Source organism: Halichoeres trimaculatus, unplaced genomic scaffold (assembly GCF_033239565.1).
Source record: "Halichoeres trimaculatus isolate MK-OKI-2021-1 unplaced genomic scaffold, fHalTri1.1 fHalTri1_scaffold_10, whole genome shotgun sequence".
NCBI classification, from domain to species: domain Eukaryota; kingdom Metazoa; phylum Chordata; class Actinopteri; order Labriformes; family Labridae; genus Halichoeres; species Halichoeres trimaculatus.
This window is the reverse complement of record NW_027437187.1, coordinates 36,596,747-36,610,974: the sequence shown is the minus strand read 5'-3', so window position 1 is coordinate 36,610,974 and position 14,228 is coordinate 36,596,747. Positions and strand designations below refer to the sequence as shown.

General features: G+C 37.9%; 1 protein-coding gene across 1 annotated transcript in view; it reads left to right on the top strand.

Moving 5' to 3' along the window:
• The window catches only part of ppm1h (protein phosphatase, Mg2+/Mn2+ dependent, 1H), a 45,606-nt gene extending 31,378 nt beyond the window's left edge, over positions 1 to 14,228 (top strand). The window contains exons 7-11 of the mRNA XM_074678087.1: positions 629 to 692; positions 5,095 to 5,202; positions 9,386 to 9,537; positions 9,792 to 10,977; positions 11,590 to 14,228. Of these exons, the coding sequence (XP_074534188.1) occupies positions 629 to 692; positions 5,095 to 5,202; positions 9,386 to 9,537; positions 9,792 to 9,939 (472 nt within the window). The 3' untranslated portion in view covers positions 9,940 to 10,977; positions 11,590 to 14,228. The remainder of the gene's footprint in view (positions 1 to 628; positions 693 to 5,094; positions 5,203 to 9,385; positions 9,538 to 9,791; positions 10,978 to 11,589) is intronic.

Here is a 14,228-nt window from a genome sequence, read left to right as displayed (position 1 = left end):
AAACCATCCCGGTCCCTGCTAGTCTTCCTCACAGCGTCTGAGAGCGCGGGGTGAGGTGTGTGAGGCCGGACTCAGACACACGCTGCTCAGAGCGATGACTGCGGGTCAGTTCAGCTGATACTTTCTGTTTGAATCTATTGTTTAATGACCTGACGTTAGTCTGCACGTTAATCTGCAGGTATGAAGTGTATCCTCACAGACACACACACACACGCACACACGCACACACACACACACACACACACACGCACACACACACTGTTCTCCACAGGCTGTCTTGCCGTGCTGCAGCTCAGTCTGGTCTCAGTCTGAAGGCTGTAAATTATTCATCCATAGGGGAAGTTTAAACACTGCTCCGAGAGTCGGGAATGTAAACGTGGATCTTCTTGCATCATTTAGCTCCTTTACGTTCTCCAGAAACACACACACACACACACACACACACACTGCCGGAGTGTTTCAGACGTGTACAGATGTCACATGGGAGACTTTTACGAGCTGAGGAGAGAATAATCTGAGGGTCTGTGATGTGCTCTGATGTCTGGGTGGGTTTTTATTTCTCTAGGGCACGTGTTCGCTGCCTGCCGTAAACCTCACACTCATTAAAGTGTCCTCTCTCCCTGTGCAGGGCGTATAAAACCGTCGAGGACGACGACCTGAAGTTCCCCCTGATCTACGGCGAAGGAAAGAAGGTGAGACAGAACTACTCCCACAGCTTGACTCAGAGCAAACCTCAGTTTTCTGCTGTGTTCAGCCTCCGCTGGAGCAGAAAGATGGAAATAATCGTTAAAAATCAACAATTAATGAATGACTCTCCTCTGTCACTTACAGGGTTTTAATGAGTTTGAGTTTAAAACAGCCATTTAAAGGTAGGATCTGCAGGAGTTTTGGTTACTTGTTGGTAAACACAACATTCAAACTGGGCTCCTCCTCCTTGGCTCAGTGCCAGCGGCAGCACACTCACAGCCTTCGACCAAAGTTACGTAAACACACACACCCAGACACCACCTGTAGCATCAGGTTTCTACAAGGGAGAGACCATTGTTCAACAGGGGTCTTCAACCTGTGGCTCTGGAGCCTCACGAGGCCCTTTGACTCCTCTGCAGTGGCTCCTTGTAGCTTTAAAAAATATTATTAAAATAAAGGATTTTATTTTTTTACAGGGGGTATTGATGATTAAAGACACTGACACTAAATAAAATAATGCAATACTGAATCACTTCATGCAAAAAAAGTTTTTTAAAAAAAGAAAGAAAATTTGTAATTTCATTTTTTTAAAGATTCTTCCAAACTAAGTAAAAAAAATCTAAATTCTTTAGAGGATAAGCCAAAATTTGACATTTTTACAATTATTTCAAATGTATACATTTTTATATTTTAGCAAATTTGAAAAAAATCTAAATTTAGGGAAATTTTGCACATTTTTAGATTCTTTTTTTTAATTTCTGAAATTTCAAAATTCTCTTTAAAATTTTTTGCAATTAAAAAATCTATAAATTTTGAAATAGATACAAATTTATCCATTTTTTATCAAAATAAAAAAACACAGATGTCACAATTTTATAAACACAAAAAATCCTTTCACTAATTTATTTTTTTTTTTAAATAATTACAGACTTTTATTTTTTTGTAAAGATCTTTAGAAAAATTTTGCAAATTTGCAAATTTATTTTGTTTTTTAAATTTACTCAAATCTATGCAAATGTATCAAAAATGAAAAAAAAAAAGTTTTGAAAATAACTTAAATTTAAAGGGTTTTTGAATTTTGCTTCAATCTTTGCAATTTCGTTTTTATTTGTATTCATTTTTTTAATTGTTGAAATTTTTACTTTTTTATATTCTTTGCAATAATTTGAAAAAGAAACTTTTCTTAATTTTCAAAATTTTCTGAAATGTTAGCAAATGTAATGAAACTTTTTTATACAACTTTCAGATTTTTTTTTATTTCATTATCTTGGCAAATTGTTTTGTGTCAAACTTGTCTTTAATCTTGACAATTTTTATTTCATTTTTTGAATTTCTAGTTTATTTTTAAACATAACAAACCAAGAAATCACATGTACAGTTTCATTCATTTCAGAACATTTCATTTAGATTATTATTCAGCAGATATTTACTATGTTTAGAATTTTATCCTCTTTTTTCTCTTTATAGTGAAGATAAAGTAGATTTTGTGGCTCCTGAATGACTTTAATCCAGGTAAACTGAGGAAAAATGGCTCCTATGAAAGTAAAGGATGCAGACTCCTGGTTTAGGACTAAACCAAGTCCATCACAGCTGGGAGTCATCATATTGTGGACGGAGGGAGGGGGTATAAAACTCTGTGGCTGTTCCACCAATCAGAAAAAAGTTCCTCTGGTAGAGACGCAGCGTCTTTTCTAACCAGGGGAAATATGAACTCAGACAAGCAGAGGTCAAAGGTCAGACCCCGTGTTCACCAGCTGAACTGATGTATGTAAAGTGGAAAACATGGCGGCTCCACCGCTGAGATCCTTCTGCGTGTTGTGACAGGAAACATAAATGAAAAGGTCGAGAGCTCCGCGCTCTGCTCATGACATTTCCCGTCTGCCGCTGACGCCCAACATGTGGCGCTGTGCGGCGTCTTGTCCATGTAGCAGTAAAAGGTCAGAGAGACGGGAACACAGATCGCTCTGATCTCCGTTTGGCCTCGTCTCGGTGTCAGACGCCGTCAGACGGTGGTTTCTGTTGGGCTGATGATCGAGGCGTGTCAGCCAGGGCGCCCTGTTCAGCCGGCCGTGCCCACGTCGCCTCCTCTCCTCTTTGAAGTGCGACGCAGAGATGGACGGCTTGATATTAGAGCGCGAGGGCTTTGTGCGAGGCAGAGGAACGGCAGAGCACTTCAAAGCGCGGCGTGCAGCTCGCCGGGCCCCAACGCTCAACAATTAATCCCAGGATGTTTCCCCTTTTCTGCCAGAGGAGCTTTGCCGCCACTTTTAAGCGCTCTGCCTTCCTCCACCTCTCCGGCTCCTTCCCTCTGCGTCTCTGCGCTGCATACTGATTCTGGCTCTGCGCTGCGAGGCCTCAGACGCCCTCACGCTCCTCGCCCTGTCCTCACGTGCCTCCCCTTCTCCGAGGTCGTACAGGGGATTCAATTAGCCCAGTTCCCCAGCAGCCATTTTGGGAGCGGCAGGGCGATCTATGCGTACGCCGGCGGTCAATAAGTGCTCTGTAAAGCTTTCAAATGAGCTCGATGGCGTCCGGCGCTCAGGGGACGGCTGTGAGGCGCTCAAAGAGGATGCTGACTCCGAGCGTGTGTGTGTGTGTGTGTGTGTGTGTTTCCTAAACGCTGCTGGTCCGTTCAGATCAGGACTCGTGCTGGGAGGAGTCTGCAGCTGTCGGCTCAGTTTCTCTGAGGATGTTTCACACTGAGGGCGTCTGCAGGGATGAGCGCAGAGCAATCAGGCTCATGTTCCTTTAAGAGAAGTCTGCACACGCTCAGTCACAGATTCTTTTAAATAATAAATATTAAAAGTCAAAGATTAATCAGAACTAGATTTTTCTCCATTTTTCCTCAGCTCACCTGGATTAAAGTCATTCAGGAGCCACAAAATCTACTTTATCTTCACAATAAAGACAAAAAAGGGGAAAAATTTTAAAATGTAGAAAAACTCTTGTGGATAATTATTTACACAAGAAGGTTTATTTTAATCAAAGAAATTAAACATGTGATGTTTTAGTTTTTTAATTTGAATAAATAAGTGAAAGTTTCAATAAATAGAAATTTTAAAAAATGTAAATTTTATAGAGGGGTTAAAATAAAAAATAATTTTAATAAAGTTGAAATTAAGCAAAGACGTAGCTTAACCAGAAGTTTTTTTATTATTTTAAAAATTGTACGTAGGATTTTTTATTTTTTTTCCTTTCAATAAATTGAAAATTAACAAACAAATATTTCAAAAATTTTGGGAATTCAAAAACAATTGAAAAAAAAGGAATATTTTAAATTTGCACAAATTTAATTGTTTTTTGAATTAAAATAATATATATCAAATTTGATTTTTTTTCTATTTCAATAGTTTAAAATAAAAAAAAAATGCTTGAACTTAAAATACATGCAAACATTTAAAAAAATGTGCAAAATAGAAGAAATATATTATTCATTTTTAATTATTATTATAAAAAAATAGGAAAAATATCGAATTCGTATTTTTTCAATTTCAATAATTTTCAGAAAAAATTTAAAATGCTTGAATTTAAAATATCTGCTTTTTTTAAAATGTGCAACATAAAAGAAAAAAAAGTATTATTATTATTATTTGTTTTTAAAATACGAAAAAATATCAAATTTGAATTTTTTAAATTTTAATAATTTACAAAAAAATAAAAAATGCTGGAACTGAAAAATGCACAAATTAAAAAAATGTGCAAATTAAAGAAAAATATTAATTATTAAATATTATTATAATTAATTTTATTAGCTTGTAGTTATTAATTCAGAAACGCTTTGGAAAGAACTCCTGAATTTCATAACACATATTGATTTTTTTTTCTTACCCCATCATGTTTTGTTGTGGCAAATTTTTTTCACATGTAGTTTTCTTCCCAGGGCTGTAAACTTGAGGTTAAGTTGGTGGGCTGTTCAAGTTGTAATAATAATATTTTTTCAAACCTGCAAGGAGCCACTGCAAAGGAGTCAAAGACTGCAGGTTGAAGACCGTTGGTCTAGAAGATTCCTCAGAAACATCTTTATAAAAAGGAAGCTGAGTAAAAAAATAAAGAGCTGGTTCGTGCTTTTTTTAGTCTCTATTCTGTCCCTCTGGTCCATCTGTAGTATCGTTAAACAATTTACAGCTTTACTTTCTGGGGTTTTGGCAAGTGATGGATGAGTACCGGTACCAGGAACCAGGTATTGGGCTGATACCAGCTTTATTTCCAGATATCAGGTACTTTTGAAGGCTTTGAAGACGTGTCATAAGTCAGAGTTTCTGCACATGCTCAGTCTGAACATCTAGGATCAGTACTTTAAATCCATGTTTAAAGGAAAATTCTCCAAATTTAACTTTACTCATTTTTTTTACCCTGCACGATGTTTGGTTGATTCTCTAACTCAGTCACTTCCTTCTTTTTTTTCAGGCTCGTGTTTTGGCGACCATCGGGGTCACCAGAGGTCTGGGGGACCACAACCTCAAAGTCCACGACTCCAACATCTACATTAAGCCCTTCCTGTCCTGCTGCCCCGAGGTTAGCGCCATGTTTATGATCTGTGATCTAATATGTGTTTGTCTTATTTTTTTGGTATAAATCATCTCATCAGACTTAACAGGAGCCACGTTCAGCTGATAAGACCAGAAAAAAGTCTTATTTCAGGATGTTAAAGAGAAAGACAACGCCTTTTTACTTAAAACAGGCTGAAACACGTAAAGGAAACATGGCTTCCTGTGTTTTACGTCCTGATCTCAGGTGTTGCTCCTCAGCAGTCAGCGTTAAACTCTGCTTTGACATTTAATGAAGAAGAATTTCGTCCCCTCTCCACCGTTTCTGTGCTCAGTCTCTTCTTCTGACCTGAGGATGAGAGCACAGAGGTAATGATGTAAAAAATGCCTTCAGCCATTAACGACTCGCTCTGTGAACTGCGTGGTCATCAGGCACATTAACATTTCCCGCCGGCCGCCGCTCTCTAACGACTCCGTTCCTTCCCAGACGCCTGCCGCAGTCACAGAGCGATTCTCCTGATCTTTAATTCATCGGCCTCCAAGTTCAGCCGCAGTTCAGCCTCGTCTCTGAAGCTGTTTTCACGCGTCGCCTCTCAGATACACGCAGAGCCTTTTGTTTCAGGATGTTAAATCAAACAGTAACATCCAGAGGACATCAAACGAGTCGAGTTACAAACAACAGGTCCAGTCGATTAATGAGAATTAAGAGAAAATCAGTCAAATCAAGAAATATGTCAAGAGTGACATATTTCAGTTTTTATTGTTTAACTGTGATGGTTTTGTTACAGGAATGCTGACTGACTGAAAGTTTGTGTATCTATAGCAGGACTCTGCAACTTTAACTTTCATAGGAGCCATTTCTCCTCAGCTCACCTGGATTAAAGTCATTCAGTTTTTTGTGTTTATAAAATAGTATATGGGATTTCTTGGTTTCAAGTTTTGATAAGATTGCAAATATTAAAAAAAGAAAGAAATATTCAATGTATCATTAATTTTAAAAAAATGTGAAAAATTGAAAAAAAGAAATTCAAAAAAATTCCCCAAAATGTTGACATTTTAAGAATTTGCCAAAAGTTAATAACTTTGCAAAAAAAAATGTTATTAAAAAATTTTTACTAAATTTTCAAAGAAATTGGAGAATACAAACATTTGCAAAATTAACCCCAAAACAGAATGAAATAATTTGCAAATTTTGCAAAATTTTCAAAGATATGAAATTTGCAAGAATTTACAACATAACACATTTTTTTTTGCAAAATTTTCCAAATTTTTGAAATCTCAAGAAATTGCCATAGTTCATACATTTGCAGAAAAAAAAGGTTATTCAAAAAAAACTTGCAAAATTTACAAAAAAATTACAGAACAAAAAAATGCAAATTTTACCCTAAAACAAATTTAGATCATTTGCAAAATTTGCGAAAATATGAAATCTGCAAAAAAAAGACAAAAATATAAAATCCACAAAAATGTACATGTGAAAAAAAAAGTTTAATGCAAAAGTTCCAAATTTTTTGAAATTTCAAGAATTTGCCAAAAATTCATAAATCTGCAGAAATTTTTTTTTTCAAAAAATGTGATTAATTAAAAAAAATGAGAATACAAACATCTGCAAAATTTACCCCAATACAAATTTTAATGATTTACAAAATTTACAAAAGTATGAAATTTCCCCAAAAAAAATTTGTTTGATTTTTTTTTCAAATTTCATTTGAATTTTTTTTGTCTATATACCAAAAATGACAAAAAAAAATCAAACAAGTTTGGCAATACGTTTTAAAAAGCAAAAATCTTTTAAAAAAATGAAAGATTTTTGCAAGATGTGATGCATGATAAGTTCAACGAAATGTTGACATTTACACTTACTTAGTCTTTAATCATCAATTCCCTCTGTAAGAAAAATAAAAATTCTTTATTCCAATAATATTTTTTAAAGCTACAAGGAGCCACTGCAGAGGAGTCAAAGGGCCACATGAGGCCCCAGAGCCACGTTGAGGCTAGTTTTGCCTGATTTACTGCATCAAACCACTTTTTGATTGTTTTGGCGTTGTCGGCAGGAACGTCCTCTTTCTAGTACTGTGTTTGGATCCAGCTCCCTGTGAACAGACAGCTTCTTTAGCAGGAACCTTTGGGTTTCACCCTCCATGTGGAGGGGGTCAATGACTGTTTTCTGAACTACCGTCAGTCTCTGGTCTAAACCATGATTGTGTTGTTGACTGAATCAGACTCAGGCTGTAGTCACTCTGAAGGCCTCAATGCTCAATACTGATTTTTTGTTTGGCTGTTCAAGTTAGGGCTGACAGTTTACGGCTCATCAGCTGATCAGAGTGTGACACCGTTAGTTAACTCCACTCAACTTTTCCACCATTTATCCCGACGCTGTAATCTGGAAGTCATGAGATTATCTTCATCATGAGATCAAATATGAGTCAACACGTCTTTCTGTTGATGTTGAAATCTCGGTTGTGAAATCGTTTCCCAGAATTCGTGTCTCTTTTCCGACTGATACCCTCTCTGCACTTCTCTCCTGAAAAGTTTGTATCAGGAGTTTTCCTAACAGACGTGTGAAGCAAACAAAGGTTTATCAGTGAGCTTCAGCAGAGCAGTCCAAGGTCAGCGGGTGTTTCTTCACCCTCTGTTTCTGTTCAGCTGTTAAAGAGAAAAACCTCAGGATGACTTCAGCTCTTTGTGAAACAGGCTGACTTCTCTGAACAAACTGAAGACACAGCGAGAGTCTGTGGAGTGAATTTATCACAGGGTTAAAACAAAAACTTGTTTCAATAGAAATAATAATAATGTTTTTTTATGTTGTTGTTCTGTTTCCTTTTTATTGTCTTTTTTCATTTTTTGTCCTTTTATATATCATTGTTCTGTTTTCTTTTGTTGTTATCCTGTTTCCTTTTAAAAGTCTTTTTCTTTTATCGTGTCCTTTTTTTTTGTCCTGTTTTTACTATTTTTCTACCATTCTTTTTTGTTCTTTTTTTTTTTTTTGTTAAGGTTTTTTTTTATTTTGTTTTGATACTAATTATTGTTCTGTTTCCTTTATTGTTGATTTGTTTCTCTTTGTTATATTGTTTCTTTTTTGTTGTTTTCTTTCTTTTTTTGTTTCTTTTTCTTGTTTGGTCTTGTTTCCTATTTTGATGGGGGATTTTGTTTTTTTGATTGCTATTTTGTTGTTTTTTTTGTTTTGTTTTTTAAATCCTAATTTGTTGTTTTTGTTTCCTTTTATTCTTGTTTTTTTTTTCTTTTGATGTCCTGTTTTGTTGTTGTTTTCTATTTTCATTGGAGTCTTTTTTGTTGCTTTTTTGTTTTGTTTTGTTTTATTTTTCTGTTTCCTTTTTTCTTGTTTTGTTTCATATATATAATCCTTTTTTTATTTATTTTTCACTGTTTTTTTGTTTTGTTTTTTGGCTTCCTATTTTGCTGTTTTTGTTTCCTTTGTTGTCTTGTTTTTTTTGTTTTTTTTGTTCTTCTGTTTGTCCTAGTCTTATTCTTAATTTTTTTCTCCTTTTTTTGTAGTTTTACTCTTTTTTATGTCATGTTATTTTGTTGTTGTTGTTGTTTTGTTTCTTTTTTGTTGTTTTGTTTCTTTTTTGTTGTCCCAGTTTCCTGTTTTTCCTTGGTTGTTTTGGTTTTTTAATTTTGTTTTTCCTTTTTATTTGTCATGTTTTCTTTTCTTGTTGTTTTGTTCCATTTTTTTTGTTTTGTTCCTTTTTTGTCTTCCTTTTTGTTGTTTTGTTTTTCTTTCTTTCTTCTGTTTGTCTTAGACTTATTCCTTATTTTTCTCCTGTTTTGTCATGTTTCTTTTTGTTGTTCCATCTCTTTTTTGTTGTTTTGTTTCTTTTTTGATCTCCTGTTGTTTTTTGTCACATTTTCCTTTTATTTCATCTAATTTTTTTTTGTCACTGTTGTCTTTTGCACTTCAGGGCCACCATAGCTCAGCTCGTCTGGCACCAACAGGCCTCAGTCAAAGTCTCTTAAATCTCCTTTATTCTTCCTCCTGATGCTCAGTTTAAACTCCGGCAGCTTCATGTTTACCTGTCTAAATGCTGCAGAGCTGCTGCGCTGTGATTGGCTGGTTAGAGTTAATGAGCAGGTGAACAGGTGAACCTGATAAACAGGAGGATGAACAGGAATTTCTCTCAGGGTTAAAAGTAAAACTTGTTTTTTACCACCTGTCTCCTGACCCTCTCCTCTCCTCCCTGCTTCTCCAGGTGAGGGTTTATCCTCTGGCTCAGTGCGAGCACGGCGCCGATGACGTCCTGGTTCTGGGAACAGACGGTCTGTGGGACGTCCTCTCCAACCAGGAAGTGGCTGAGGCGGTCACCTGTTTCCTGGCGAACTGCGACCCAGACGACCAGCACAGGCACGTCTGGCTGAACTTCCTGTCACCCCGTCTGCCTTTCCTTTCTCAGGGGACGCGCCGCGTCAGCTTGTTATGCAAATTTCAAACATTTGGATAAAAGTCGTTTCTCTGATGTGGAGGAAAGCGTTTGAGTCTGAACGCTGTGTTCTGTCTCGTTAATTTGAGGCGGTGAAGATCAAAGATTCAGACGTCGTGCTCCGGATGTTTCTCATTTCTCTGTCTCATCTTCATCTCTCATCACCGTGTTTCCTCAGGTACACGATGGCGGCTCAGGACCTGGTGATGAGGGCACGAGGAGTCCTGAAGGATCGAGGCTGGAGGATTTCCAACGAGAGACTGGGCTCCGGGGACGACATCTCCGTCTACATCATCCCCCTCATGTATGGGAACAAACCGATGTAGAAACCCTCGTCTCCGTGCTTCGGCGTGGGCTTCCTCTTCCTCGTCCGATGTCGGCGAGGGATCTGACACACTTCTGGTCCCGGTGTCATCCCGGATGATTCCTTTCCTCTTCTTCTTCCTGAAACTTTTAGAAACCCTGAAATGAAGCCATCTTGAATCCCGCTGTGGAGCGATGCCTGAGGCGGGGAGCGTGGACTCTCACGTTGCGGCGTGCACCTCAGGATTGCTGTTATTGCACAATATTTATAAGTGTAAAGATGTAAATACTGTGAGGCGTACGCTGTCTGAAGAGTGTGTGTGGTTGTGTGTTTACCTGTACAGTGTAAAATCTGACCTTCAGACTGATCCACGTCCTGGTTTTTAAACCCCTGGTTCCTCTGGAGCTCTGTAAAGTCCCCCACGTCACTTCCTGTCGCTGCAGCTCCTCTGACATTCAGGCGACACATTAACGAAGGAAACGCTGTTCGTGAGACCCTGAAAACCTCATCGTTCATCTCATTAATCTGACGCTGTTTTCCTCTGAAGCCGCGCTCTGAGTGAGAGGCAGCAGAGAGACAGGAAACAAGGAGCTGTTCTGCTGTTTTTAGTCTTTATTTTGTCCCTCTGGTGCCCCCGTAGTATCTTTACAGTAGAGCTTCTATGATAAATAGCTCAAAAGAATCCTCTCAGTAGACCGTCGATGAACGACAATGAATAACTTCAAAATAAAATCACTTTCCCATCCCGATTTATAAATTCTATTAAATTCACGTTGGTCCTGTGTTGACGTTTCTAGAAGCAGCTGTTTGTCTGAAAACAAAATCAGGAAGTCACCTCTAGTTAAATGTTTTAGTCATTTATGTAAAACGCTCTGAAACTTTATCTCATTTACATGCTGAGATTCTTAAACTTGTCAGAACGAGAGATAAACTTCACGGTGTAAAAATGATTTAAAGAAAAAAACAGCTGCTGAAGAAGCTAAAGGCTTAAACACTAGTTTAAAGCTCTACACAAGCTAAAGGCAAAAGCTGGAGGTAAAGGCTAAAATTCAAGCTTGAGGCTAAAACACTAGCAGAAGGCTAAAACTGGAGCTAAAGGCTAGAATTCAAGCTACAGGCTAAAACGGAGGCTAAAAGCTAAGGCAGAAGCTAAAGGCTAAAACACTATCTAAAGGCTTAAGCAGAAGGTAAAAGCTAAAACACTTGCTAAACACAAGCTAAAGGCTCAAATGCATACTAAAGGCTTAAACACTGGCTAAAGGCTAGAGCCAGAGCTAAAGGCTAAAATTCAAGCTAAAGGCTAAAACAGGGGCTAAGAGCTAAAACATGTGCCAAGGGCTTAAATATAAGCTAAAGGCTAGAACAGAATCTAAAGGCTTAAACAGGAGCCAAAAGCTAACACACTAGCTAAAGGCTAAAATACAAACTTAATGGTATAACTGGAGGTTAAGGCGAAAACACAAGCTAAAGGCTAAAGCACTAGCTAAACGCTTAAGCATGAGCTAAAGCCTAAATTGGAAGCTTAAGGCTTAAAAGTTAATTAAAGGCTATAACACAAGCTAATGGTTGAAACACTTGCTAAAGGCTAAAGCATGAGCTAAATGCTCAAACATGAGACAAAGGCCAAAACACTTGCTAAAGGCAAAGCTAAGAGCTAAACCACAAGCTAAAGGCTAAAACAGGAGCTTAAAGCTAAAATTCAAGCTAAAGGCTAAAACACTAGCAGAAGGCTAAAACTGGAGCTTAAGGCTAGAATTCAAGCTACAGGCTTAAACGGAGGCTAAAAGCTAAGGCAGAAGCTAAAGGCTAAAACACTATCTAAATGCTTAAGCAGAAGGTAAAAGCTAAAACACTTGCTAAACACTCAAACACAAGCTAAAGGCTCAAATACATACTAAAGACTTAAACACTAGCTAAAGGCTAGAGCCAGAGCTAAAGGCTAAAATTCAAGCTAAAGGCTAAAACAGGGGCTAAGAGCTAAAACATGTGCTAAGGGCTTAAATACAAGCTAAAGGCTAGAACAGAATCTAAAGGCTTAAACAGGAGCCAAAAGCTAATACACTAGCTAAAGGCTAAAATACAAACTTAATGGTATAACTGGAGCTTAAGGCTAAAACACAAGCTAAAGACTAAAGCACTAGCTAAACGCTTAAGCATGAGCTAAAGCCTAAACTGGAAGCTTAAGGCTTAAAAGTTTATTAAAGGCTATAACACAAGCTAATGGTTAAAACACTTGCTAAAGGCTAAAGCATGAGCTAAATGCTCAAACATGAGACAAAGGCCAAAACACTTGCTAAAGGCAAAGCTAAGAGCTAAACCACAAGCTAAAGGCTAAAACAGGAGCTTAAAGCTAAAATTCAAGCTAAAGGCTAAAACACTAGCAGAAGGCTAAAACTGGAGCTTAAGGCTAGAATTCAAGCTACAGGCTTAAACGGAGGCTAAAAGCTAAGGCAGAAGCTAAAGGCTAAAACACTATCTAAAGGCTTAAGCAGAAGGTAAAAGCTAAAACACTTGCTAAACAATTAAACACAAGCTAAACGCTCAAATACATACTAAAGGCTTAAACACTAGCTAAAGGCTAGAGCCAGAGCTAAAGGCTAAAATTCAAGCTAAAGGCTAAAACAGGAGCTAAGAGCTAAAACATGTGCTAAGGGCTTAAATACAAGCTAAAGGTTAAAACAGAATCTAAAGGCTTAAACAGGACCCAAAAGCTAACACACTAGCTAAAGGCTAAAATACAAACTTAATGGTATAACTGGAGGTTAAGGCGAAAACACAAGCTAAAGGCTAAAGCACTAGCTAAACGCTTAAGCATGAGCTGAAGCCTAAATTGGAAGCTTAAGGCTTAAAAGTTTATTAAAGGCTATAACACAAGCTAATGGTTAAAACACTTGCTTAAGGCTAAAGCATGAGCTAAATGCTCAAACATGAGACAAAGGCCAAAACACTTGCTAAAGGCAAAGCTAAGAGCTAAAACACAAGCTGAAGGCTAGAACAGGAGCCAAAGGCTAAAACATGAGCTCAAGGCTTAAAAAAAATCTAAAGGCTAAAATGTGAGTCAAAGGTTAAAACACCAGCTAAAGGCTAAAACACTAGCTAAAGGCTAAACCCAGGTTAATGTGTTTGTGCTAATGTTGACTCCAACCCACAGTCAGCAGTTATTCTGCAGTGGTCTGTTCAAACTTGAGAGTCTATCAATAAAATGAAGAGCCAGGTTACGTTAGCTCTGCTTGGTGAGGTTGGAGTTGGTAGATGAGCTCTGGTAGGACAGAACCAGGATTCACTAACGTTACACGTTACAGACACGTCTCAGAGCACCGGGCTGTGAGGAGAGAGAAATATAGCAGCTGCTAAACTACGCTACAAACTGACAAAGTTAGCTTGTTGTCACGTTTCAAAGCATAGCTCTACCTAACTGTAGAAGAAGAAAAGTTGAGTTAAAAAGGTGAAAACTTCCAGCGTGGCTTCAGGGGAAAATGGCTCCATCATTTCTTCCTAAACAGGAAGCTGTCTTTGTTTTGTTTGAATCATTTGCAGTTTAACGTCTACCTCATCATTTTCTTCTTTCTGCAGCGTTCGTCACGATGTTTGGGAAAAGCTCTGAAGTGTGAGGATCTGCAGTTTCACAAACACAGATTTTAATGTTTTGTGTTTTTTCAGGCCCCATGCTCATATTTCCACCTTTTCTGAAACCAGTCGCTCTTTCCCTCAGAGGTTAAACCTGTCGGCGTGATGAGCTGATGGCTCCTTCCCTCTCTCTGCTCCTGATCTTATTTTTTCTGGTTGTTTCATATTTTCTCTGTGGGAGCGTCTGACCGTGGTGGAAACTTGGATCCAGTGTATAAATGTAGATAAGTTTTCAGTGGACACTTCTCTCCTTTCTTTTCGTCTGCAGACTGAATCTGACTGAAACTGAAGATGTCGTTTGTACCGTTTGGTCGTTTAGTGACTTTAACATGATTTACAGGCTCTCTCTGATTTTTCTGCTCCATTAAAAACAAACTGAACGTTTCTCAAACTCAGCGCTCGTTCATTCAGACCGTTTCATGGAGGCTGTTTTTTTATGTTTAATGAGGAGTTTTACAGAAACTTTACCCTCAGCATCAGGTTAATTAGGTTCACCTGTTCACCTCGTTAACTCTAATCAGCCAATCACAGCGCAGCAGCTCTGCAGCAATTAGGCTGTACAAGAGAGTTTGGACGAGGTCTGGTTGTTGGTGCCAGACAGGCTGAGCTACGGTGGCCCTGAAGTGCAAAAGGCAACAATAACAAAAAAAATAAAAGGAAAACAAGAGAAAAGACAAAACCACA